The sequence below is a fragment of the Tenrec ecaudatus genome, chromosome 14 (assembly GCF_050624435.1).
Source record: "Tenrec ecaudatus isolate mTenEca1 chromosome 14, mTenEca1.hap1, whole genome shotgun sequence".
NCBI lineage: Eukaryota > Metazoa > Chordata > Mammalia > Afrosoricida > Tenrecidae > Tenrec > Tenrec ecaudatus.
Genome location: NC_134543.1, coordinates 103,783,434 through 103,811,350, shown reverse-complemented (window position 1 = coordinate 103,811,350; position 27,917 = coordinate 103,783,434). Strand labels below are relative to the sequence as shown.

General features: G+C 47.9%; 1 protein-coding gene across 4 annotated transcripts in view; it reads right to left on the bottom strand.

Moving 5' to 3' along the window:
• CAPN3 (calpain 3) overlaps window positions 1–19,339 on the bottom strand; it is a 52,609-nt gene extending 33,270 nt beyond the window's left edge. For all 4 annotated transcript variants that reach the window (XM_075530766.1, XM_075530767.1, XM_075530768.1 and 1 more), the window contains exon 1: window positions 19,031–19,339. In XM_075530766.1, coding sequence (XP_075386881.1) covers window positions 19,031–19,339 — 309 coding nt within the window. The remainder of the gene's footprint in view (window positions 1–19,030) is intronic.
• Window positions 19,340–27,917: the final 8,578 nt, after the last annotated feature.

Genomic DNA, 27,917 nt, shown 5'->3' with positions numbered 1-27,917 from the left:
CCAGGGGAAGACGGAGGCGATCTGCAACAAGCATGGCCTTCACAGCTCCTCGTGGTCTATCCATGTGGGTTCACTGAAGGCAACAAGCATGGCGCACTCCTGGGGACACTGGGTGCTGGAAGAGCGGACCTCTGCGCAATCTTCTCAATTTCACGGAAAATCGGAAATGGTTCTAAATGAAAAGGCATCTTTAAAACTAGGGATAGCTTACACAGTTTGCACACACCTTAAAGGAGCCTCTTGAACACCCACTGGGTTGTACACATTCCACCTGGGAGACCACAGGTACAGAGAGAGCCCTGTCTGAGGGCACTGAGTCCCTTGTGGTTAAAGCAGACCCCTAGGAAATGACCATAGGAACCCCTCGTTGCCCCATAAAGTAGCCTTTAAGAAACTGTTCCATCCTGAAAGGAATCTGGCTGGTCAATGCGGACTTATCTGTTAGGACTGACACTGTCCCGATGAGTCAGCGTTGGTGAAATGCCAAAGGGGGCTCTTCCCCAGCCTCCTCCAGCACCCCACCCCCCATTTATTTACTGTTCACCACCTTTCCTGGGTCTCTCCCTGAAACAATGAGCCTCAGTACTCTCAACCACCCGACTCTCCCAGCCCTTCATGACATGCCTTCTCCCCAGAAGAAACTGTTCGGCAAATAGGCAGGGATGGGATGTCCATTGATGCATGCCCAAGAGAGCCAAGCACGAGAACAAAAGCCTAGATTTTCCCGCCGGTGGGCAGGGGTGGGCACTAATCCTGGATCAGCCCACCTGGACCAGGTGAATTCAATCCAGCTAATGGGGTAGATCTGGGGTCGTCCACCACGCCTCCCCCTGGAATCCTTGAAAAGGCAGGAGCCAGGGAGAGAGAGAGAGAAACAGAGGAACTGGGGAGAGAACTTGAAAAAGGACTTGAGATGGTCTTTTTTGGAGGAAAACTTGGGAGAGAGATCATTGCGTGACCCTGAGCAGTCTCTGCCAGGCTGTGTGGTCGAAAGGAATCCTATGGGTGCCACGTAAAACCTGAAGCTTCTTTTAACTCTCATTAAATTCACTTGGATCACGAGCCAGGCTTCGGCGGGAATTTTTTCCCGTGCGGAGCCAAGGACCAAGGTGTAACTCTAGCCTGGAGAGAGAGATCTTACAAAACCTGATAATCAATTGTACCTTAACTCAACTGGTGTCCTCTTCAAAATACAATGTCAGGAACCTATCCAAGCCAATAAATTGGACTCACTGCCATCGAGTTGATTCTGGCTCGTAGCAACCCTATAGGGCAGGGTCGAAAAACCCTTACAGGTTTCCGAGATTATAACTCTCTTATAGGAGTAGAAAGCCTCATCTTTTTCTCTTTGAGTGCTGGTGCTTTCAAACTACTGGCCTTATGATTAGCAGCCCAGTGCATAACCACCGTGATACCAGAAATCCCTCAGGAACCCCAAAAGCATAATCATTTCTACCCAGGAATAGAAACTAGCATCTCCAGTTTCCAGAGGAAGCAGGACATGCTTTGGGGACCTGAAGCATGGGGAAAGAAGACCCCCTAAGAAGCCACTTGCTCAGTGAGGGAACCCATGACCTTGACTCTAGACCACTTGACTATCTGTTCCCAGGTGCTCTCCTAAGTCCCACCCCTCCTCCCTCCCTACCTTTTCCACAGGATGGCCTTCGCCTTGGTTTTCTGGCTCAGCTCAAGGGAGCCCAGGGCTTGAGCGCTTGAGGGAAACACGGGATCTTCAAAGAGACGCTTCTGCTCCAGGCACCATTGTTTGAGAACAATAAACTCCTGGCCCTCGAACTTGAGGGGCTGTGTGATGGTGCCCTCTCCATTTCTCCTGTCCCTCTCCCGGACCACACGGTCACAGAAGAATCCTGGCAGCAGGTGGGGCATGATGACTGCTCAGGGAGTGCCGTCTCTGCCCCTCCCCAGACCTGAGCTTCCCGGGAAGGGCTGGCCTAGACAGCTCCTCCAGCCTCAGCAGTGAACTTGGCCAGGCGACGATGCAGAGAAAGGTCCAGGGTCCGAGTCAGCAGCTTTGGCTGGAGGCCCTTGAGCCCATCGTCAGTAAGGGCAGAGGGAGACACGGACAGACCCAGGACGGACTCTGAGGGAACTTCCCTAGCTTTTCTGGGGTCCCTTCATTTTAAAAAAGAGAAAATATAGCCACAGAGAGGCTTTCCTTGCCTCAGCAAAAGGCATTCATGCCATTGACACCGTACGCCAAAAAGCAGTCGCGCAGGGCCTTCTAAACAGCTGCATGCACGAATCCTATGCAGGCTGCTGAATGCATAGGAGCAACCTGTTCGGAGCCTCTGTCTGTGGGTAATGAAGCCTTCAGTCTCTCTGCACCCCTGCCCCTCAGAGACTTGCCTGTCTGTTTCACTCATTGCCATCAGTTCCGCTCATCGTGACCCTGTAGGACAGAATACAATCGCCCCAAAGGGTTCCCACACCCGTCAATCATTATGGGAGCTGAGTCCCTAGCTTTCCCTGGCAGAGCCACAGGTGGGCTAAAGCGGTCTACCTCTTGGGTGGCAGCCAAACCCTTAACCGCTGGGCCACCGGGGCTCCCGCCTGGCCATGTAGGGCCACTTTCATCAGGGAGAGAGGTCCAGGAGGTGGGTAACTTGACCTCAGACAGAGGCTGACCCCTGTGAACGTGGGCCCAGGACAGGGAATGGGCAGCTCTGGTTACAAACTCAGGACCTCTGGGCCAGAGAATGAGTCCTAGTGGCGCTGCGTGTTAAGCAACCAGAAAGGTCATGCTCTTGGGACTCAGCAGCTACTCCACCTAAAGGTTTACCTAAAGCTGTGTCCCTAAAGGTTTACATACAGCCTTCGACACCCCCAAAATAAAAAATCCCAAACCTGCGGCCATTGAGTTGCTTCTGACCCATAGCGACCCCATAGGACAGAGTATAAGTGCGTCCTGCGGGTTCTGAGACTGTGATTCTTTATGGCAGCAGTCAGCCTCATTTTCCTCCCAAGCACCAGGAGGTGGGTGTGAGCTGCCAACCTCGCGGTCAGCAGGCAGTGGTCCTGTTCCATCCTATAGGGTGGCCAGGAACTGGGATTCCCTCAGCCCCAGTGAGTTTGGTTTTGGCAGAGAAGGTGGTGCGTGAGAAAGGGAGGGTCAATGTGTGTTGAAATACTGTTCTGAAGAAACATCACCTCTTTCCAAGGTCCCCCATGCTTAACTGGGTAGCTCTTGAGAGAGCAAGGACTGTGCAGGTGGGAGCTCAGGTTCCCTTTCAGCTGTGGTCTACTCTGCTTCTCCAAGTGTGGGCCATGGCAGTGGGGGGGCCTGAGGGCTCAGCCCTTATACCAGCTACAACTGCCCCTCCCCCCAGAAGAATTTACTTGAGAGGATGGCACTGACGCTGCAGCTAGGGGAGAGGGGCATGTCTGAACAGAGCAAATGGGAGCAAATGAAGTGGGAGGAAGAGAGAATGGAGCACATCCTGGCCCATCAGGCCTGGAGGACGATATCCCGGCTCTGAACAGCCAATGGACAGAGTGGACAATGTGGCTGATCCCACTACGAGACACACCGTCCATTGATGGCCCAGGGCCCTAAGGGGGACAACACTGGAGACTCAGGGTTAGAACTGGCCCAGACTGACCCTGTGACATTGAGGCAAACCACTAAAAGTGTGCGGCAGAGCAACCATGGGAGCAGAGCAGGGAGCCCCTGAGGTAGTACAAAGGACAGACTCTGGGGCCAAAGCATGGTACCCCATGGGACCTGACTGAAGGACATGCCTAGAGATAAAAAAAAAAAATCAGACCTTGATTTATTTACAGTTTTTTTCTTTCTTTAACATTTTTAAAATTTTAATTAATTTATTCTTCTATGGGTAATTGGTTTCCTTTTTTGTTGTCATCGCTGTGTTCGCACTCATTGCCTATCTTGCTATGGCTTAATTTTGGGTGCATATTATTATCGCTACATATCTATCTAGATAAGATAGACTGGATGAATAGTCTGGAGGAGAAAACAATGAGACCGATGGTTCTTGTGGGGCATGGGAGAGGGTAAGGAGGTGGTGCTGACCAACCCAGGGACAGGGGAGCAACAAGTGATCCAAAATCAGTGGCAAGGAGGGTGTGAGAGGCCTGGTAGAGATTCAGCAAGGGCAAGGTAATGAGAGAAATTACTGAAACCCAAATGAAGGCTGAGCATGATAGTGGGACGAGAGGAAAGTAAAAGGAAATAGAGGAAAGAACTAGGTGACAAAGGGTATTTATAGAGGTCTAAAGACCAGAATGTACATATGTAAATATATTTATATAAGAGTGTGGGGAAACATCTATGTGCATATATTGATAGGTTTAGTATTAAAGCAGCAGATGGACATTGGGCCTCCACTTCAGCACTTACTCAATGGAAGAACACATTGTTCTATTACATTGGCATTCCAGGATTCACACCTTCCTGACACAATTGCTGAAAAAATGTGTGCATAAGCAAATGTGGTGAAGATAGCTGATTGTGCCTGGCTATCAAAAGATATAGCATCGGGGGTCTTAAAGGCTTGAATATAAACAAGTGGCCATCTAGCTGAGAAGCAACAAAGCCCACATGGAAGAAAACACACCAGCCTGTCTGACCACGAGGTGTAGAAGGGACCAGTTATCATACATTAAAGAACTAGGGTGCCCACCTTCCTGATATGATCAATGAAGACAAATGTGTGCATAAGCAAATGTGGTGAAGAAAGCTGGTGGTGCCCGGCTATCAAAAGATATAGCGTCTGGGGTCTTAAAAGCTCAAAGATAAACAAATGGCCTTCTAGCTCAGAAGCAACAAAGCCCACATGGAAGAAACACACCAGCCTGTGTGACCACGAACTGTAGAAGGGATCAGGTATCAAGCATCAAAGAACAAAAAATCATATCATTGTAAATGTGGGTGAGTGTAGAGTGGAGACTCAAAGCCCATCAGTAACCAACTGGACATCCCTTACCGAAGGGTTGTGGGGAGGAGATGAGCCAGTCAGGATGCAGGGTAGCAATGATGAAACATATAACTTTCCTCTAGTTCTTAAATACTTCCTCCCCCACCCACACCCCCACTATCATGATCCCAATACTACCTTACAAATCTGGCTAGACCAGAGGATGTACATTGGTACAGATAGCAACTGGAAACACAGGGAATCCAGGACAGATGACTCCTTCAGGATCAGTGGTGAGAGTGGCGATGCCTGGAGGGTGGAGGGAATGTGGGGTAGAGACGGGGAACTGATTACAAGAATCTACGTATAGCCTCCTCCCTGGGAAATGGACAACAGAGAAGAGGGCAGGGGGAGACGTCAGACAGTGTAACATATGACAAAATAATAATTTATGAATTATGAAGGGTTCATGAGGTAGGGGGGAGTGGGGATGGAAGGGGGAAAGAGCAACTGATATTAAGGGCTCAAGTAGAAGGCAAATGTTTTGAGAATGATGATGGCAACAAATGTACATATGTGCTTGACACAATGGATGTATGTATGGGTTGTGATAAGAATTGTACGAGTCCCAATAAAATGATTTTTTTAAAAGTGTGGGCCTTGAATGACCTGCATCAGAATCACCCAGAACACCACTTTAAAATGCAACAGGCTCAAAAGAAAGACTGGACACTGATTGTGGTAGCCATTGTATAATTCTACTTGATGTGGTTGAAATGTCATTCCAAATATGGAATGATATGTTATAGGTATTAAATCTCAACTAATGTAAAAACTTCAATAGGTTCCTGGGGCCTCTTATAGATCTCTGGATTTAGAAACTCTTGGTAGGGATATGAGACTTGGCATTTTTAAATAGGCACCTGGGAGGTTTCTTGAATTCACTAAGGTGTTAAACCAAGATGATAGCAATACATAGTACTACAATAACTCAAAAGAAAATAGAGGTCATATCTTTTGAGCATTAATGTACTGTTGGAAGTGATCCAAAATCAGTGGTGAGGAGGGTGTGAGAGGCCTGGTAGGGCTTGATTAAGGACAATGTAACTGAGAGGAATTACTAAAACCCAAATGAAGGCTGAGCATGATATTGGGACAAGAGGAAAGTCAAAGGAAATAGAGGAAAGAGCTAGGAGGCAAAGGGCATTTATAGAAGTCTAAATACAGGCATGTACATATGTAAATATAGTTATACGTGATGGTGGGGAAATAGATCTAGGTGTATATATTTATAGGCTTAGGATTAAGGTAGCAGATGGACATTGGACATCCACTCAAGTACTTACTCAATGCAAGAACACTTTTTTTCTATTAAATTGGCATTCCATGATAATAATCTTCCCAAAAAGATCTCTGAAGACAAAGCGGGTGTATGAGCAAATGTGGTGAAGAAAGCTGATGGTGCCCAGCTATCAAAAGATATAGCGTCTGGGGTCTTAAAAGCTTGAAGGTAAATAAGCAGCTATCTAGCTCAGAAGCAACTAAGTCCACATGGCAGAAGCACACCAGCCTGTGCAATCACAAGTTGTCTAAGGGATCAGGTATCAGGCATCAAAGAACAAAAAAATCATATCATTGAGAATGAGGGGAGTGCAGAGTGAAGACCCAAAGCCCATCTGTAGGCAACTGGAAAGAAGGGTTGTGGGAGGAGATGAGCCAGTCAGCGTGCAGTGTAGCAACAATGAAACATCCAGCTTTCCTCTAGTTCTTCAATGGTTCCTCCCCCCACTATCATGATCCCAATTCTACCTTACAAATCCAGCTAGACAAAATGATGTACACTGGTACAGATAGGAACTGGGAAGAAAGGGAATCCAGGACAGATGAACCCCTCAGTACCAGTGGTGAAAGTGGTGATTCCAGGAGGGTGGAGTGAAGGTGGGATAGAAAGGGAGAACCAATTACAAGGATCTACATATAACCTCCTCCCTGGGGGATGGGCAACAGAAAAATGGTTGAAGGGAGACATTGGTCAGCGTAAGACATGACAAAATAATAATAATTTATAAATTATCAAGGGTTCATGAGGAAGAGAGGGTGGGGGGAGGGGAAAATGAGTTGATACCAAGGATTCAAGTAGAAAGCAAGTGTTTTGAGAATGATGAGGGCAACAAATGTACAAATGTGCTTGACACAATGGATGGATGGATGGATTGTGACAAGGGTTGTACGAGCCACCAATAAAATTACTTTAAAAAAAGAACTGCTGGATAATTCAGTTCATAAGGGAACATAAAACCCACTGCCATCAAGTCAATTGAATCAGTGACCATTGTTTAAAAATATGAAGTAACACAGAAAGTACCTATTAGCATATCAGCCTCTTGCCTCTGCTCTCTTCACTGCCAAGTCCCTCTCCTCAGAGGCAGCCACATTGAATGAGTTTAGCTCATTTGGAGGGAAGGGAAAGGGCTTACCTCTATACACGGGAGCTTCCACATATTATGGAAAATTAGAGAAGAATTCCATCATCTCTTCATTCCATTGCCACAAACTTTTGAAGCCCCTCCTTATTTCTAATATGTTTACCTTTTTAGTTTATTCAGTATTAAGAAGTATCCAAATGATTTCATGTTTTAGTGAATGAAATCTAGGTCTCTTACATGATACTCTGCTCAGTCCCGAGAGAACCTGTCTGCAGTTAACCACGGATGGCAGAGACACGTTCAACCAGGGTTCGTTTGGGATAGGCCCAGGCATGGATGAGCCTGAGGGGCTGTAGCAATACTTTAACATGTATCCTCATACATGAATGCATGAGAAGATGCTCAGCCTTATGAATAAGCAGGGAAATATATCTTTTCATACATGACCCTGCCGTTTCTGGCCCCACCTCCTGTTTTCAACATTATACTGCTGAGTCATGCCGAGTTGTTTAATAAGTATGGTGTCTACCATTCTGCCCTCACCAGGACCCTCAGGAGGAGCTACTGTCTTGTGGAATATGCTAGAAGGCTGTCCTCCGGGTTATTTATAGACATGTCACATTCATGGAAACCTGTGTCCCCTCCCCAGCCTGGGAGGACACAGTCAGGATTGCCTGCTGAGCAAAGAGGGAGGCTGGCTCTCCAATGGGTACTACTTTGACTGTGTGTTGACTGGTCGTGCTCAGCCTGCCGTCATCGGTATCTCCTTTAATCCTGACATCCTGCCAGCTGGAATTTTCCTGTTCCTGTCGCAGTTCAGGCAACCGAGACCCGGGAATTGTGGGTCTCTTGCCTGAGGCCACGTGTTGTGTAGGGCTGGATTCTAATCAAGATCGTCCGACTTCACCGCCGCGTCCACTCCTGCCCTTTGTTGCCCATGCTAATAGTGGCCGCTGCCTTTCCTCGAGTGCCCGCTAGGAGCCAGGCCTTTCAGGAGCGCCTCATGGTCCCCATTCTAGAAGAGAAACAGTGGACCGCGAAAGGTAAATGACTTGCTAGTGGCAGAGCCAAGAGTCAGGCCGAGGTCTATCGGGGCTCTCCGTGCAGTTGTCTCCATTCTGAGCTACCCTGTCCAACGTCTCCGGTTCTTCCTCCTGTGGTTAGCCCAATGACCCCACTTCTCTAAACTGACTGACTGACTGCCTACCCAGCAGACTGCAAACGGACCTTCCCACTCAGGTCCATTGGGATGTTGAATAATTGCCCGGGGGAAGAAGAAGCTGGATAGGTAGGGCCAAGGCCCTAGGAGCAGAGCTCCTCCAGCTCACTGCATGTGTTTTCTATAGCTCAGTTCCCGCCCTCTTCTCTCTCACACTAGCACGATGGAGTCACTGTGTTTTTTGTTTTTTAAATAATTCACTTTATTGGGGGCTCTTACATATATTATAACAATCCATACATCCGTTCTATCAAGCGGACATGTACAAATGTTGCCATCAACAATTTCAAAACATTATCTTTCTTCTTGAGCCCTTTGATATCAGCTCCTCTTTATTCCCTGCCTCCCCCTCTTGAGCCCTTAATATCTCATGTATTGTTATTATTATAATTTAAAAATGCATTTTATTGGGGGCTTTTATAGTTTTTATAACAACCTATACATCCATTGTGTCTAGCACACTTGTACATATGTTGCCATCATCATTTTAAAAACTTTTTTTATCCATCATCATTTTCAAAACAATACTTGAGCTCTTGGTATAAGCTTCTCTTTTCCCTCTCTCCCCCACCCTCTCATCCTCATGAACCCTTAATAAATCATAAATTATTATTATTTTCATACCTTATACTGTCCACTGTCTCCCTTCACCCACATTTCTGTTGGGGGTGATGGTTATATGGCAATCATTGCATTCGACTCCCCCTTTCTACCCCTTCCCCCACACCTGCCTCCTACCCTCACCTGGATTCCCTGTGTCTCCAGGTCTTATGTGTACCAGTGTCCATGCTCTGGTCTAGCCAGATTTGTAAGGTAGAACTGGGTCATGATAGTGGGGGGACAGCCGTGAAAACCCTCTGGGCAGTTCTGGTCTGCGACAGGGTGCCGCTCAGAGTGCACAATCCACCGCTGACAACACAGCAGGGGTCGATGAGAGGAGCGTTGTGACGGACACGGCTGGCCTGATTCAGGGAGAGGAAGGAGTACTGTCAAGAGGAAACCAGCTGGCTGTATGTCGCTGTCTCCTGGGCCGGGGCCAGAAGTCATGGGCTGTCATGGTGGCCAGGGTAAGGGCAACTTTTCAGATTGTTCAGGTGCAAAGCCATAGGTCATTGAAGGAGAGGGGCATCCTTAAAAAAACCTGGACATCAGGAAAGAAAGCCATCCGTCTATCCAGGATGCCTGAAACAGGTGGCTCCCAAGTCGTCCCAAATCCTGTGCACTGGCATGCCGCTCTGCACTGCGGTCCTGGTGTCTGGGAGGTGCAATATGCTTCTCAAGGTCCGATGGTGAGGATATGAACTTGAAGGCTGCCTGAACTTCAAGGCTGTCTGAAAATGGTACAGCAGGCATTGGCTGGTGTGTGGTAGCTCTACCTGAGCTCTCTCTGGGTGTGGGTCGGGGCCCCCTCTTTCTTGGAGATGGAGGACAGTGTGTCTTGGACTCCCCCTTCTTGGCTCGGTGAGGGCAGGACCCTCCTCCCCACCCCCTCCGAGCAGTTTATTTCTGACACTTCTCTCTCTTTCCACACACTGCTTTCCTCACTCTGACTTCCCGTGTGCTTTCTTGGTCCTGCCTGTGGAAGTCAAGGCACGACCTCCTCCCTTTACAGGAAAGCAGCTCGGGCGAAGACGCCTTTCAGGATTCGCTCCTCTGCGGGTAACCCTGCACGGTGGGGCCTTCTGCTCTGTTCTCCCCGCAGTCCATTTCCATTTCCTGTCTCGTTTTTTTCCCCACTGTGTGAGTAAACCAACATATTTTTTTCTTGTCTCCTCACCCCAGAAAGCACTCAAGGAGCATTGGTGGTTGAAGTGGTTACATGTAGGGCTACTAAGCACAAGGTCAGCAGTTTGAAACCACCAACCCCTCTGTGGGAGAAAGATGAGGCTTCTACTCCGTAAAGAGTTCGTCTCGAAACCCCCTGGGGCAGTTCTCACTTGTCCTAAAGCCTTCTAGGAGCCAGAGTCAACTCAGTAGCTGTGCGTTTGAGAAAGCAAGCTTGCCTGCCCCTTCCAACTGGCAGACACCTCCTACAAGGACATGAGAATACCTAAAAGGAATTCCATGGCGCAGGGTTCTCCATTCCATCACGGTCATTTCATTTGGGAGAGATGTAGGTTCTGCCAGGGGAAGGGTGCAGAGAGGAAGCCACACTCTCAAATACAAGTCTGCAGTAGTAAGGAAACCTAAGCAGAAGAATGTCGTGCTTTGCCCTCAGAGCCCTTTTTCCTAGAGGAAAGAATTCAGAGGCAAAGGACATTTATAGAGGTCTAATACAGGCATGTACATAAGTAAATATATTTATATATAACAATAGGTATACAGGTGTATGTACATATATTTATAGGTTAAGTATTAAGGTTGCGGACAAACATTGGGCCGCTACTCAAGCCCTCCCTTAATGCAAGAACACTGTGTTCTCATTACATGATGCTCACCTTCCAGACACAACGGCTGACGACAAAATAGGTGCATAACTAAATGTGGTGAAGAAAGACTAGCTGGTGCCCAGCTATTACAAGACATCTGAGGGGTAAAGGCTTGACGGTAAGCAAGCAGCCATATAGAAAGGAAGCAACAAAGCCCACATGGCAGAAGCCTGTGTGATCACGAGGTGCCGACAGGATCAGGTATCAGGCATCAGAAGACCCAGAACAAACAATCATATTGATGCGAACAAGGGGTGGGGGATGGAGTAGAGACCAAAGCCTATCTATAGACGATTGGACATCCCCTCACTGAAAGGTCTCGAGGAAGGGATGAACCAGCCAGAGTGCAGTATAGCACCAAGGAAACACACAAGTTTCCTGTAGTTCTTTTAAAAAAATCATTTTATTAGGGACTCATACAACTCTTATCACAATCCATACATACATCAATTGTGTAAAGCACATTTGTAATTCATTGCCCTCATCATTCTCAAAAGATTTGCTCTTCACCTAAGCTTCTGGGATCAGCTCCTCATTTTACCCCTTCCTCCCTGCTCCCACATCCCTTATGAACCCTTGATAATTTATAAATTATTATTTTGTCATATCTTGCACTTTCCAAAATCTCCCTTCACCAACTTTTCTGTTGTCCGTCTTCCAGGAAGGAGGTCACATGTAGATCCTTGTAATCGGTTCCCCCTTTCCAAACCACCCTCTCCCTGCCCTCCCAGTATCGCCACTGACACCACTGGTCCTAAAGGGATTATCTGCCCTGGACTCTCTGTGTTTCCAGTTCCTATCTTTACCAGTGTACATCCTCTGGTCTAGCCAGCTTTGCAAGGTAGAATTGGGATCATGATAGTCGGGGGTGGGGGGTGGGGAAGCATTTAGGAACTAGAGGAAAGTTGCAGGTTTTATCATTGCTACATTGCACCCTGACTGGCTCATCTCCTTCCCAAGACCCTTCTGTAAGGGGATGTCCAGTGGCCTACAAATGGGCTTTGGGTCTCCACTCCGCACCACCCCCCCTCATTCACTATGATAAGATTTTTTTGTTCTGATGATGCCTGATACCTGATCTCTTTGACACCTCGTGATCACACAGGCTAGTGTGCTTCTTCCATGTGGGCTTGTTGCTTTTGAGCTAGATGGCCGCTTGTTTACCTTCAAGCCTTTAAGACCCCAGATGCTTTATCTTTTGATAGCCGGGCACCAACAGCTTTCTTTGCCACATTTGCTTATGCACCCATTTTCTTCAGCAATCATATCATGGAGATGAGCACACAGTGATATGATTTTTTGTTCTTTGATGTCTGATAACTGATCCCATCGGCACCTCGTGATCACACAGGCTGGTGTGCTTCTTCCATGTGGGCTTTGTTGCTTCTGAGCTAGATGGCTGCTTGTTTACCATTTCCTCTAGTTCTGTAATGCTTCCTCCCCTCCACTATCATGACTCCAGTTCTACCTTGCATACTTGGCTAGACCAGAGCACGTACACTGGTACAGATATGAGCTCTCTACACACAGAACTCAGGACAGATAGACTCCTAAGAACAATAATGGGAGTAGTGATACCATGAGGCTAGGGGGAAGGTGGGGAGAGAGGGGGAACAGATTACAATGATCAACGTATAACAACTCCCACCAGGGTGACAACAGAAACATAGGTGAGGGCAGACAGTGGACAGTGTAAGATATGGAAATAATAATAATTTATAACTTATCAAGGATTCATGAGGATGGGAGGTTAGAAGGAGGGAAAATTGAGAAGCTGATACCAAGGGCTCCCGTAGAAAGAAAATGTTTTGAAAAGGATGATGGCAACTTATGTACAAATGTGCTTGACACAATGGATGTATGGATGTTTATAAGAGCTATAACTAGCCCCCAATAAAATGATTTATTTTTTTAACAAAAGCCTTTTTCCCCCGTGTATAATTTTCAGGCAGTGACTGACCCTCCAGCCCTGGGTTTCCTTACCTGCCTCTTGCCCTCAAATCTTGTCTCCATTTATCCGTCTTTTCCACCTTTTGATAGTGCAGAGCTGGTCTCCACTTGCCCCACATTTCTCTGATGGGTGCCATCCCTGGTACTGATTCTCATGATCATTGCCCCCAATCCTGCTGTGTTACCCCAGCTCTGAGTCCCAGTCTTCACTCCTGGGTTTATCTGGTTTATTCACTTAACATCTGAGCCTTAGGGAAGCTTCTCTTCCAGACATCCAGAAGTCCCGTAATGCTCTGAGCAGGTGACCTTATTCCTTGAGACTCTTCTATCCAAAGACCTTCCTGAATTGGATTTGTAAAGGATTGCATGTAGGCAATTCTCCCAAGCTTCAGTTTATCACAAGAGTAGAAAGGATTTTGGATGCTGGAGACAATGGGAGGATGTGCTCTCGTAGGATGCGGTATGATTTCAGACATGTTAAAATGTGAGCGGAAACGCGTCACAATGGAAGGATGAAACAAACAAACAAAAAGATCACATCCCCACTTAACTCTTACTGTGTTATCCCTCTCCTGTCCCTTGTCCCAAACCACTCTGTCTTCCATGCCATCTAGCCACCCAGACCCAACCACAGCCACAGGCTCATGCCATGGTGTTTGAGGACAGCGTCTCTTGTCCTTCCTCAAGCTCCCCCCATCCAGGCAAACCATCCTTCCCCTAGCTGCCTAGGGTGGATCAGCTTTGGGCCTGATGTTCTACCCAGAGTCCGTGCTTGATAAAGGAGAGTCGGGGATGGCGGGCTGGGGCTGAGGCACCAAGGAGGCTGCCCTCTTCAGGGAGAGTTCCCACAGAGGGAGGAATTGCCGAGGCTCAGAGGGCATACTGCAACTAGCCCTTGTACTCAGCCCTCCAAAGGCACAAGGACGCTAAGTTGCCTTGCTTTTGAGAGAGGCTGCCGGAGAGTGCACGGCAGTAACGCGAGAACCTCTCCACACTGGGGCTCGCAGCAAATGCCTAGGGAGTGGGCATAGGGAATCTGTGACCCCCACTTGATCTTTGTGGGTCTTTACAGGGTTGCCCCGAGTCAGAATTGACTGGATGGCGGTGAGCCTGGTTTGGGGTTATAGGCAATTATGGAAGGAGCTGGTTCCCCAGCCAGGTGTGATCAGCCTATGACTGACCCAAGGTTACGGTCACTTCACAACCAAGCACACATCTTCAAAACAGATGTGATGTTGTCGTGAGTGGCTATCAGTTGTCAGTTGTTGAGGCTGCTCTCACATGTAGGAGCTTCTCCTGTAACAGGATGAACCGTGGTCCAGTCCTGCCCCGTGTTTGTGAACGTTACCACTTGTACGCCCGAATCCATTGTCAAGCCACCTCATGGAGGGTTCTCTGGTTTTCACTAACTCTGTCCTTTTATCCACCCTGACGGCTTTTTCTAGCAATTGGTCTTTCCTGATGTCCAAAGTAAGCCAGCGAACTCCACTGTCCTTGCTTCTCAAGAACACCCTGGCTGTGTTCCTTTGAACCAGACTGTTCTTGTGGCAGGGCACAGCTTTCAATGGTCTTCGCTAACACCATAGTTCTAACATGTCAATTCTTCCACCTTCCCTTCTCATTCTGAAATAGATGACCATAGTTGTCCTAAAGGACATGCGATCACTTGCCCCTGAAGGGAGGAGTTGATTGTAAGCACATATATCTTTATGTTCAACTGGACTGGACACTGATTTGTTTAGACCAAGTCTGGAAGACACCTGTACATTGCTAGGGTTAATACCTTGACTGGTCATAGACACTGATTAAGGAGCAATGTATGTAATATATAGTTCTTACTTAATGAGTACTCGCCCATGTGCCAGGTACGCTTTAAGCCTTTAAGGAATATTAATTTACCAATCCTCATGCCAACCTTATGAGGTCATTCTGCTATTAGGATTATTCCCCACTTTTCAGATTGGCAGTAAGTACATGACCAGAATTCTCATCTGTCTGTGGTAAGCCTGGATTTTAATATGGACATCTGAGCAGAGGGCCCTGGGCTCTTAGTTACGCTGTGCCATTCCATCCCCAACTGCCAGGGCCCAACCCCTGAGGTGTCACCTGATCCCTATTGTGGCTGGAGGAGGTCCAATAAAGGATACTCATTTCTCTATTGACTTTTGAACCAACAAAGGGGGGAAAAAAAGGTGTAGGGCAGGTGAGTGTCCAAAATACCACATCTATTATTACAAAGCTGATCTCCGCTTGTAACTCTCAGAAATGAGTCGATTTTATGGCTCGACAGTAGGACTCTTGAGCCAGAATGCCTGCCATTGAATCCTGGCCCCACTCTTCCCTAGCTAGCTGATCTCTAATAAATGACTTATTCCTCAGAGTCTCCTTTTCCTCGGCTGTCACATGGGAACAGTAATTGCTTACCCAACAGGGTTGTTGTGAAGAGTAAATACACGAATATCCCGGACACATGTAGAATCCCTGGTGACTTCTCAGTGGAGATGGGCTATTAGCATCTATTATTAATTAATGACCTAGATGCACGTGGCACAGATCTCAACTTGAGTCTGCCTGGGGACCTACCTCTGGAGAACTTGCTCCCAGGAGGAGCAGAGCACAAGACATGCTTTTTACAGGCAGCTTGTGCTCAAGAGAAAGGAAGAGGGAAGGACTGGGCTTTGCAGATCTTGGATCTCTTTATAGATCCATGTATGCGAAGGGGATAGGAGCCTTGGTGGTGTAGTGGTTACGCGTTGGGCTTCAAAGAGCAAGATCAGCAGTTCGAAACCACCCACTGCTCCTCAGGAGAAAGACAAGGCTTTCTACTCCCCTAAAGAAAACCCAAAGGGGAAGTTCTAGTCTGTCCTACAGGGCGGCTAGGAGTTGGAATTGACTCGATGGCAGTGAGTTTGGTTTGGTTGTGAAGGGTAGGGGAGAATCCAGGAGTCCTGTCCTGCTGGAGTTCCCACCATGTGGATGGGGTCATACCTTTCCTCCAACACTTGTCCTCAGTGCTAGTGGCCAAGTGGTCATCAGCCTCCCAGAAGCTCTCTTCCAGAGGTTATGTTGTACTGCCCCAAGGTAGGATGTCAAGAAAATTGGGCTTCACTGTACAATACTGCTTGATGTGATTAAATTATAAAAGGAGGATATTATATCTGTATTTGCTCCCAATAAAATGAGTTTGGGGGTAAAAAAGAAAATTGGGCTTAACAATTGGTTGGAATCAGATGAATTGACCTGGGGACTGAAGCATGGTGAGGTGAGGGAAGGCCATGCCAGGACAATGGTAAGAATGGGAGAAGAGACTAAGTTATCGTGGGGACAGGTGGCCGGACGCTATTTTCTGTTGAGAGAGAGTGATTGAAGGTACAGTGTGTTATCTTAAGTAGAATTATAGTTGGCCATGCATTTGTTACCTTCTTTTCTCATCATCATCATTCTGATTGTAAAAATAACACTTGAGATGGCAGAGAACGGGGGAAAGGGAGACTCCAGATAGGGCAAGATATGACAAAATAACAATCTATAAATTATCAAGGGCTCATGGGGGAGGGGGGAGCGGGGACGGAGGGGGAAAAAAAAAGAGGACCTGATGCAAAGGGCTTAGGTGGAGAGCAGATGCTTCAAAAATGATTAGGGCAAAGAATGTATGGATGTGCTTTATACAATTGATGTATGTATATGTGTGGATTGTGATAAGAGTTGTATGAGCCCCTAATAAAATGTAAAAAAACAAAACAAAACACTTGATTGGTGACGAAAAGTTCAGACTGATTTTCAACGGTTCTGTACCTAAGAGAGTTGCTCTTCTTACTAACTGGGGTCTTAAAAAAGTTTGTGAGTGGCCGTCTAAGGTACAACCGCTGGTCTCTCCCACTTCGGGAGGAAAGAAGAGCGATGAAAATCGAAAGACACAAGGAAACAATTCATCCAGTGGACTAAGGGCCACACAAACCTCAGTCTCCACAACCTGAGACCAGAAGAACTAGATGGTGTCTCGGCCACCACCACCACCTGCTCTGAAAGGGGTCACATTTCAAGGTCCTGGATCGAGTGGGGAAAACATGTGGAACACAACCCCACATCATAAAGGAGCTCAGGTTTACTGGTTAGATAGAGACTGGTGGAACCGCCCCCCCTCTCCCCCAAGACTATGGCCCTCAGTCACATTACGCGTGGAATGGAACTCTCCTCGGTGGTTCTAATTTTAGCCAAACAAAGAACAAAGTTAGACAGGGAGCGAAAACGCTACTGAGGCACACTGCACGTAGAATAACCAACCATTTGAAATGGAAAGGCGCAGCATTGACCCAAAGGCTTCCAACTCCCTTAAAGAGTTAGACTTGTGAACCCACAGGGGCAGTTCCCCCCATTCTACAGGCTTTCCATGAGTTGGAGCAGACTTGAGGACAATTGGGTTTTTCTGGTGAGCATCAACTAAATCAGTGAAGCACCTCATCAGTGTCTACATTTCCTTCCCCTAGGGTAGTTATGGCTAAATATTTGTAAATATCTTAATAAATACTGCGCCCGGTGCTGAACACCTCATCTAGATGATCTTGTTTAACTCTGACAATAGTCCTTGGAGATAAGTTCTTATTGTTATCTCCATTTGCAGCTGAAGAAACGGAGGCTTGAAGAAGGTACAGGATGCCTGCGAGGTCACAGAGCTGACCCGAGTGCGCATGAGACGTGAACCCAGGAAGCTTCCTGACCCCCACTGCTTAGGCAGCAGCCAGAGAGCCAGTTTTCCCAAGGGTGAAGGCCAGGCTCGCAGGAGCCTCATTGCTATGCATGCATCCGACCACACTCTCCTCGGTGGACTCTGAGCACAACAGCCGATGACAGTGACAGCCAGCGTGACACTGCCCCCAAGTGAGTGTTGTCCTCGGTGAGCTGGGTCACTTTCACTTCTTGCTCTCCTTTGTCTGGAAGTGCAAGTGGGGCAGGAGAGGGATACGGTTGGGGGGTGGGGGGTGGGGAGAATGCCAGTGAATGGGCATACGTCGTTGGGGGAGTCCACCTACAGGACACCCTGAGGCTGTCTCCTAAAAGTCATCAGTCTTGCCCCATGTCTGTCTGCCTCCTTGGATCCACACTTGTATAGATGCTCCTTTCTTTCTTATCTATGTGGCTGTCTCTCCAAGCCCTGGCTCAGTGTCTGGCCCTAGTAGGCTGCCTACTTGATGCTTCTTGAATTAAGAACACGAGTCACGCTGGTGGGGTGATCAGAGAAGGGCGCTGAGGGCATGTGGATTTTCCTTCTGGTAGACCAAGCCCTTTGCTTTTCCACGTCCTCTAGCTGCCTGTGGCGGCAAGACCTGGCCAATTTGTTCCTATAATGGTAACAGCCGAGAGGTCCCTGTGGGGCAGCCCTTCTCTGTCACCTGGGGTCACCAGGCATCAGAATGGACTCGTTGGCTCTAGAGAGCAACTGCTGTTTCACTGTGCGTGAAACCCAGAGGCTAGAGGAGTTACCTGCGTGAGAAGGAGGTGTTCCTCCGCTCTGGCCTGTCCCCTCTGGCCTGCCTTTCCGTCCTCCTTGGTGAGGTGAGGGCAGGTCCATGGACAGAAAAAAAAACTGATGGTGAGGGGACCTGAGGAGCCTAACAGTCTGTGCCCGGTCTTTGTCACACACACACACACACACACACACACACACACACACACACACACACGTCTTTTTGTGTTCTAGCAAGCCCCGGACCTCGCCTACTGGCAAGACCAAGAGAGAACAACATCGCGATCTCAGCCAAAGAGGCGGAGGAACCTAACCCAAGGTCCAAGCTCTTTTCAAAGAGAGTGAACAAGGGTATTTCAGAAATAGATGATAGATTATTTAGAGAGAGAGAGAGAGAGAGAGAGAGAGAGAGAGAGAGAGAGAGAGAGAGAGAGAGAGAGAGAGAGAGAACCAGCACTGTCTCCCCCAGGAGCGCCTTGTCAATTGTGCCAGGATTTGGTGATAGGCACGCAGCCCCCTCCCTCTGCTGCCGCTCCACACTTAAAGGCCCAGCTACCCGGGTGCAGCTCAGAGACGCTGGAGGGGGTTGGGGGCAGGGAGGGCGTCTTTGAGGGGAACCCCCAGCCAGCAGCCAGTCTCCTACTCACCGGAGGCCTCTTCCAGACGAACTGGATGGGGAACTTCTGGCTGTAGAAGAGCGAGGTCTCATCCGGCGGGAACTCAGGATCCACATAGAGCACCTTCTTTTCCAGGCATTTCTTGTGAAGCTGCTCGAATGTCTTCTCCTTCACTCCGATAATAGGGAAATTGCGGCTGAGGATGGCGGAGTAGATGCCGCCTGGGCCTCCACCCCCGGCCTCGGTGGCCCTGCCCGGGACTGGGGTGGGCACTGGCCCCGGGGACTTGGGCTCAGCCCCCGTGCGTGGGGCCACAGACGCGCTGATGACGGTGGGCATGGCAGGCAACTGGGCAAGGAGCGCGTTGTATCTTTCACAGAAAACCAGACGCAGTGACCCCCAAGGACAGGAAGCCACCGCACAGGGGAAGTTGGAGCGATTCTGTCATCAGAGAGGAAAATGTCCACATCCAAAGGGCACGTCTAACCGCCTGTCTGTCCGGCACACTCACACCCAGTGAAGCCCAGAGCGCGAGCCCGAAGTCGCCACTCCTGCCCCGGGAAAGGGCACCGCAGATTTGGGACGCGGGTGTGAGGGGGGTGGGGGGGGGTGGGGGCGGCATGCCAGGGGACAGAAAGCAGTGCGGGTTGTGTTTCGTGGCCTGAAGACATTTGCGCCAGAGAAACTAAAAATAGCCCCGGAGGGGGACTGGCGAGCGTGTGGCGAGCTGCATGGGGGACTGGGGAGGGTCCGGCTCTGCCCCTGGTTCTGGGGGGAAGGTCTCCGTCCACCGCACCCTGAAAACCCGCAGAGCTGCGGGGCCAGTTCCCGGTGGCCAGACCGTGGGGTAACAGCTGGCTGCCCAAATCTTAGAGAACAACATGCAAAGGGGGGGGGGGGGCGGGGGAATGGAAGATGCTGAACTCATGGCAAGAGGCTAAGCGTTTGTCTTCTTTCTTTTCCAATTTGGCAATGCGGATGGATCCAATGCCCCTTCGAGAACCCTTGCACGTTGCCCGAGAGGGTCGCTGTGCCCTCCAGCTGTGGTCTGCCATCCTATCTTTCCGGGGGTTTCCCCAGCTCCCTTTTCTTCTCCGGGGTCAGGGACTGAGTTCTCTCTCTCTCTCTCTCTCTCTCTCTCTCTCTCTCTCTCTCTCTCTCTCTCTCTCTCTCTCTCTCTCTCTCTCTCTCTCTCTCTCTCTCTCTCTCCTCTCTGTCAATCTCTCCCAACAGCTGCATCGAGTGATCATTCACACGTACAACCAACTCACCCTTACAAAGTCTGCAACTCGTGTTTTTGAGCATTCACAGACCTGTGCAACCCTTGCCACGGTCGATTTGAGAAAGCTTTGATCACCTCAAGCCAGGATGAGGCGCTCAGGTGGCATCGGGGTGACACATTGGACTGGGAGCCGCAAGGTCCCTGGTTCCAAACCACCAGCCAGCCATTCTCCAGGAGAAAGACAAGACTTTCTACTCCTGCAAAGAGTTACAGTCTCCTAAACCCACAGGGGCAGTCTACCCTGTCCCATAGAGTCCCTATGAGTCAGCACCGACTCTGGCAGTGAGTTTGGTTTTATGACAGGATGGGTTACCCAATAATTAGGTAGGCATCATCTTACTTGTGCTGACTTGCTAATGTATAGGGAACAGTTTCACATCGCTAATGTGGTGGAAAATGGAAAATGGTTCCCTGTGCTCACCTTGCTTCCTCGCTGCCCTGTCCCTGCCAGGGAGGGTCAATGTGAACAGAGACTTTGATCCTGTTGGAAGTGCTGTGGGGTGAGAAGAGAGACAGACGTCAACTCTTCCTAGAAGCAAAACCTTGGATGTGGTGAAAAAATGTGAACTTGTTCACTGCAGATTAGTACAGGAGCCCGCGTTCGCCTGTGTTTGCCTGGCTTATTGGGTACTCTGCCATGCCTCCATCATCAGTGCACGCCCAAGGCCGGTACCCAGACAGCCACCTGTTCTGTCTACAGACGCCCCTCTTTACGCATCTTTGAGAACATGTTTTTCACTTCCCGAGACTCTAGGCTCCCACACATTTGTTCAATGGTGAATTTGGTATCTCCTCAAGAACATTCTGGTGTTCACTGGAATTGCCTGGGCACAAACACCACTCAGCAGCTGAATCCCCACTGAATCCTTGATTGAGAGACTCCCTGCTTCTCCTCTTGTCCGCTTGACCTAGCCAGCTCTTGTCTCTTGGCACCCCCCCCCAAATAAACAATGTACCCAGACTCTGGATACAGGTTACAAACATCGATTCTTCACATAAGGCACCTGACTCAGAAACTGGAATTGAATATTGATCGGATTGGCCATGGAGACTCTGGATGTCACATCATAAGGAGTTGGTGTCAAGGGTCTCAGATGACAACATACGTAACTCTGCAGAAAGAAGTCACCTGCCTGGCTTCCATCTGGTCTTCTCTGGGCAATTGCTTTCTGGGATGTAAGGAGGGACCCACCCCAAGTCTGGCTGCATGGAAGTTGTTGCAGGTTGCAGCAAGCTTGCTCCCATGTGGCTGTCTCCCAGGTCCAAGGTTAGTGGCTATGGGAGACAGTGGGAAGTGACAGCTGGAATAGGGTGGAGTTACAGGCTCATGATCCTGAAGTTGCAGTTTTGAGGAAGTGTGTGTCTAGGTCTCATGGGAACTACCAGCCTACCCTCCTGTGTCTGCATGAAAACGTCCGAAGGGTCTTTACCAGCAATATGGATTAGAGAACTCAGGGCCAGCGCGTCAGTTTTGACTCGGGGCAACCCTAATGGACAGGGGACAACTGCCCTGGGGGTTTCTGAGACTGTCAATCTTTTTATTTTATTTTTAATCATTTTATTGGGGGCTCATACAACTCTTATGACAATCCATACATCCATCCATTATGTCAAGCACATTTGTACATATGTTGCCATCATCATTTTCAAAACAGTTTTTCTACTTGAGCCCTTGGTATCAGTTCATTTTTTCCCTTCCTCCCCCAACCTCCCTCTCTCATGAACCCTTGATAGTTTATGAAGTATTATTATTTGTTCATGTCTTACACTGATCGATGTCTCCCTTCACCCACTTTTCTGTTGTCCGTCCTCCTGGGAGGGGGTTATATGTAGATCATTGTGATCAATTCCCCCTTCTCTCCCTATCTTCCCCTTCCCCTCCAGATATTGCTACTCTCATTATTGGTCCTGAGGGGTTGTTTATCTATCCTGAATTCCCTGTGTTTCCAGCTCCTAGCTGTACCTATGTACATGCTCTGGTCTAACCATGTTTTTAAGGTAGAATTGGGTCATTATAGTGGGGAGGGCGGGAGGTGGAGGAAGCATTAAAGAACTAGAGCAGTGGTTCTCAACCTTCCTATGCTGTGACCCTTTAATAAAGTTCCTCACGTTGTGGTGCCACCAACCATAACATTATTGTCATTGCTACTTCATAACTGTAATTTTGCTACTGTTATGAATTGAGCGACCCCTGTGAAAGGGCTGTTTGACCGCAAAAGGGGTTGCGACCCACAGGTTGAGGACCACTGAACTGAGGAAAGTTGTGTGTGTCCTTGGTGCTACACTGCACCCTGACTGGCTCGTCTCTTCCTTGTGACCCTTCAGTAAGGGGTGGTCCAATTGAGACTGTAAACCTTTATGGGAGTAGTCAGCCTCATCTTTCTCCCTTGAAGCAGCTAGTGGTTTCAAACTGCTGACTTTGTGGTTAGCAGCTCAATGTGTGGCCCACTACACCATCAGAGGACCTTGCAAATGAGGGAAGGCTGACATAAGCAAAGGAACTAAACATTTAGTAGTCTTATGCCATCCCCATGCAGATCAGACTGTAAGCCCCCACTGCTAGTGGGGGCTGGGCCCCCTTTCAAACCCAGGACCAAGCAAATGGAAGCTCCTGAATCAGTAGGCTTTGTTGAATGACATTTCTATAAGTGAGGAGAAATGTCTTCCGCTTATTGTTCCGTTAATAGAATCCAAGTCTCCTGGCTGATTTGATTCCTGGATGAGGAACTATCTCTGGGCCACAGACATGCTGCCAAGGTCAACTCTACATGTTAGTAACCATGATGCGTGTGTGACCTTTGCCATAGCAGTATGGGAATATCCAACGAATAAAGTACAAAGTGTTTGGGCCAGGTCCGAACTAGGCAGCCCTGTTTGGACTAAGCTGAAGCAGGTCAAGCTCTGCCTGTGCTTCCTGCACATCCCAAAGGTCAGCAGCAGATAACCAGTGAAACCCCAGTGAAACCTCCTTTCAGAGAAAGCCTCAGAGTTTCCACACCCCATATGCCAATTGCCCTACATTCCTCACCACCCCTTTAAAAACCCCCTCCCCAAGCTGCTGAGCACGACTTCCCTGACCTGTTGGCCTAGGTCAAGGAACCTCTTCCGGGAGCTCCCCCTGATAAAGCTATTCCTGTTTCTGTTCTCCCTTGTTCTGTCAGTTATGTCTGTCTGTTGTCCAGTATCTCAGTTTCACCATTACACAAAGTATTACTCATTTTATTTATTTTATTAGCTAAATCTTACTGCATCAAAGCATCACTGACAGGTCTAAGGATTCATCTAGTTGTAGCTGGACACCTCTTAGACCTTACTCACCCGCCTGTTAAACTGTTCCTTTTTCAGAAACATAGATCCCATCCCCAAATCGTCAGACGGCCTTGTTTTAAGATGCGGCTTGCTGAATTTAAGCAGCTGACCGTGACACAAGTTCAATGTTACTTTCTTCAAGAATTCCCTCATCTTTCTGGAGTTGGGACACTGAACAAGCAACTCCTGTCTTCATCCCAACTCCCAGGGTGCAGTTTTCATCCAAGTAGGTGCAGATTTCAACAAGAACCCCATCTCCCGAATACGAGGTTGCTGGGGAAGGGAGCCCCACAGAACCCGGCTTGGCTGGGGAGCCCAGTGAAACGTCCTGCATCATGCTCTCCCCAAGACTACCGGGAGTGCGGACTGCAGCCGGTTTCCCTTCTCTTTCCTTACAGTTGTCAACTCGAAGCCTCTCTTTTTTCTTTCCAAGGAGGCTGAGTTCTCTGTTGGTGTAATACAAGTCCCTGCGCAGGGTTCTTCTGGGGACCTGCACAATAACCAATCATTCAGGGAAACAGCCACAGTCTCGGGAATGTCAGACGATCTGGTTGCTGAGAATGGTCTTCAGCCTTGTGCAAAATAAATAAAAAGCAGTGCTGCTCATTTTTTAGTCTATCAATTGTTGTGGCTAAAACAAAACAACAAAACAAACAAACAAAAATACCCTGCCCCATACTGGAGATTAGCAGGTCCATGGTCAAGATATATTGAGCAGCACAGCGGGGGGTTGGGGATGGGGTAGTGTGGGGGGGAGGGGGGAGGGGGGGAGGGCAGAGAAACAAGCTATGAGGAAATACCCAGTCTGAGCCCATCAACAAAGAACAGATAGTAAGTCCATAAGCTGCTACACATTTCAATTCCCAGAAGCCTCCTCAAGCATAAAGAACTAGTTCCCATAAAATAGCTCAGCCGAGGGCAGGCAAGATCTGTGGGGCTGGTACCGTTTGCAGCAACAAGGCCAGTCAATGGCTCCGTGGCGGTGACTTTCCCACCAACAAATAGTCAGTTGATTCAACACTAACGGGGGCCATGTATTTGTCGACAGCATTTACAAATAGTAAGTGTCTAGTGTGAATGAGCCCCTTCACATCGAGTACCTTGAAGGCTTTTATTGCTCATAATTAATAGCATTTACTACATAGGTCACAAGCACATTGAGAAGATAGATATACAGATAGGTAATTTCCGGCCCATTGTTTAAGGGGATATATGCTTCTGGAGAAAGCTTACACACACAGCAAACTCGTGTTCCAATCAGCAGTTCATGTACAATTTCTTCCATGACATTGCTTGCAATCCTCTCAGTGTGTGCTTCCTGGCTTCCATTTGTCTGTTTGCCCGGCCTTACACTTTTCTCATCTTTGGCTCTGGGCAAATGCGCCGGATGTCTTGGTCTTGCATGTGCTACGGCTCTGAGTAGCACGTCCTTCTCAGGCCTCCTTGTTCACAGACCTTCTATTCCTGGCAGAAAGCTGGCTTTTCCAGGGATGCCTTCCCTTTCAAGTGAGAAGGTGGTCTCGGGTCTTCCTCTCAGGGGCTCCTCTAGTCTGTTGCAGACCAGTAAGTCTGTTTTGTTGTTGTTTTGCTTTCTTTCAGTTTTGTTGTACATTTTTCTCATCCCCTCTAACTCTATTGTGGTTTTGGCCAGAGGTTGGCAATGGGAGATGGCACCATCTAGCTATTTTGGTCTCCGGCAAAGCTTTCTATGTTTCAGTCATTTTAGACTTACAACAGAGGTTGGCTGTCTTATCCTGTCCAGATTATAGAAGCATGGTCTAATGATCAAAATGAAGGAATCCATATTAGCACAATATTATTAACTAAACTGCAAGACCATTGTGATTTCTCTCAGCTTTTCCATTAATGTCCATTTTCTTTTTAAAAAAATTACTTTGTTATTGAGAACATACACAGCAAAACATACACCAATAGTCTCGACATGTACAATTCAGTGACTTTGGTTCCACTTATTCTTTTTGTCTGAGTTGTTCCTTCACATTAACATAAATTCACTGCCCCCCATTGTCCTTTAGGATCCTTAGAGCTGCTGTTTTTTAAAAAAATTCATTTTACTGGGGCTCGTACAACTCATCACAATCCATCCATCCATCCATTGTGTCAAGCATGTGTGTACATTTGTTTCCCTCCTCATTCTTAAAACATTTGCTTTCTACTTGAGCCCTTGATATCAGCTCCTCATTTGTCCCCTCTCCCCACTCCTCCCTCCCCCATAAACCCTTGATAATTTATAAATTATTATTATTTTGTGATATCTTACACCATCCAATGTCTCCCTTCACCCGCTGTTTTTAATTCGATCCCACATAGACACTTCTTAAAAGAGTGTGATATTCAAGACAGACCTTTTTTGCTGGTTAAGCTAAACTAATGATTTAGTTTTAAGAACATTTCAGGGGATATCTTTAGTTTAAAGATAATTTCAGGACTATAGTTTAAGGGGTTCTTCCAACCTTCATGGCTCTCTAGACTCTAGGACAGTGGCATTAGGAAGGTTGAAAACCACTGCTCTAGAGCTGTGGTCCTCAACCTTCCTAATGCTGTGACCCTTTCGTATAGTTTATGCTGTGGTGGCCCTCCCATCATAAAATTATTTCGCTTGCTCCTTCATCACTGTAATTTTGCTACTGTTATGACTTGGGTGACCCCTGTGAAAGGGTCCTTTGACTCCCACAGGGCTCATGACTCACAGGTTGCGAACTGCTGGTGTAGACAGTCTGGAGTCCCTGAGAGACTTCTTCATTGGGTTTGGCATTTCCCCTGCGTGGATTCTTCCATCGAGTCTTTCCCCAACATGTTCAGGAGTGGTAGCTGGTCACCATCCAGTCCCGGTCTCATGGCCAAGGACCAGGTGTTCAAAGAGATAATTAGCCACACCCATCCCATCTCTTCTTCCTATTCCTCTCTCTCTCCTTCTGTTGTTCCAGGGGAATGCTGCCCTTTGGGTCTTGCATGGTTGATTGTTCTGAGGTGCACATTCTTCCCAGGTGTCACTTTAACAGTCCTGCTTTGGGCTGAAAGCTGGCTTTTCTGGGAGCGTCTTCAGTTTCAAGGTAGAAGGTTGTCTCGGGGCAATCGTTGTGGCTTGGATGGTCTTTGCAAGCTTTTAGGATCCCAGGCACAACGAACGGGAGGCAGAATAGTGAGTTTGTGATGGGGCCAATGAACGGGGACGGCCCATGTCACCAGGACCCTAAGCCTCCCAACGAAGCTTAATGCTAGGAGGTTTTCCGCTTTACACAGCAGCCTCAACTAGATCACACAACTTTGGTCCGTTCCGTTTTGCACAGGTTTATAGCAATGATAGCAATCCGCTGTGCAGCCCCACCCTCAGGGATTAGATCTTAACACCGCTGTTAACACTCCCTTTCTCTCCCCCTCCTGCCCCTGGTACACCACCATACACTTTGATCTCCACACATCTCTGCCTTTTCTTAAAAGTGGGGTCAACAATACGTGTCTTATTGTGATTGACGTACCTCACTAAGCGCAATGTCTCCCAGCTCCACCAATACTGTAGTGTGACCGAGACTTCATTTTTCCGGACTAGTGTTCCATTGGAGGCATGTGCCCATGCCTCCTTCTCCTACAGGATCCTGCACTGCATCGAACTGCCATGGCTCCTTGGTCTCGAAGAGGGAGGCACTTCCACGGTCTTTCTCTCTCACGATCCTGGCACTTTGGAAGAGCACTGATCAGGCGTAAATAGAATGCCCCTCAACTCGAGTTGGTCGGAGGTTTTCTCATGCTCAGGGTTATGGAATTTTGGGAAGAATAGGACAGACATGATGTGTCCTTCCCATCCAGTTAAATCTAGTGGTACATGACATCTATGTTTTATTACTAATGCTGTTAACATTGATGATGTGACTAAGATGGTATCGACTAGGTTTTTCTGTATGAAATTACTGGCTTTCTATTTTCATCCATACAGAATTTTTTTTCTTATGCCTTAAAATTTTTTAACAGTTTTATTGGCATATGATTCACATATCATACAACTCAATAATTCAATCATGTTAAGAAGAGTTGTATAATCATCCTACAATCTATTTTTGAACAAACAGTACATTTTTTTACAAACAGTACAATTTTCATCTGCACAAAAGTCCTGCAGGTTTGATCCATTCCATTTTACGACTGAGGAAACTTGAAATATCTGCTGTATATTTGCAGTGAAATCATGCAAAATTTTAAAGAGTTTCTCTTTTGTATAACCAACGACAGAGCTAAGGCCCAGAGATGTTAAATGACACGGCCAAGGACATTCAGACAGTTCTCTGCAGAGCTAAACTACACCTCCTG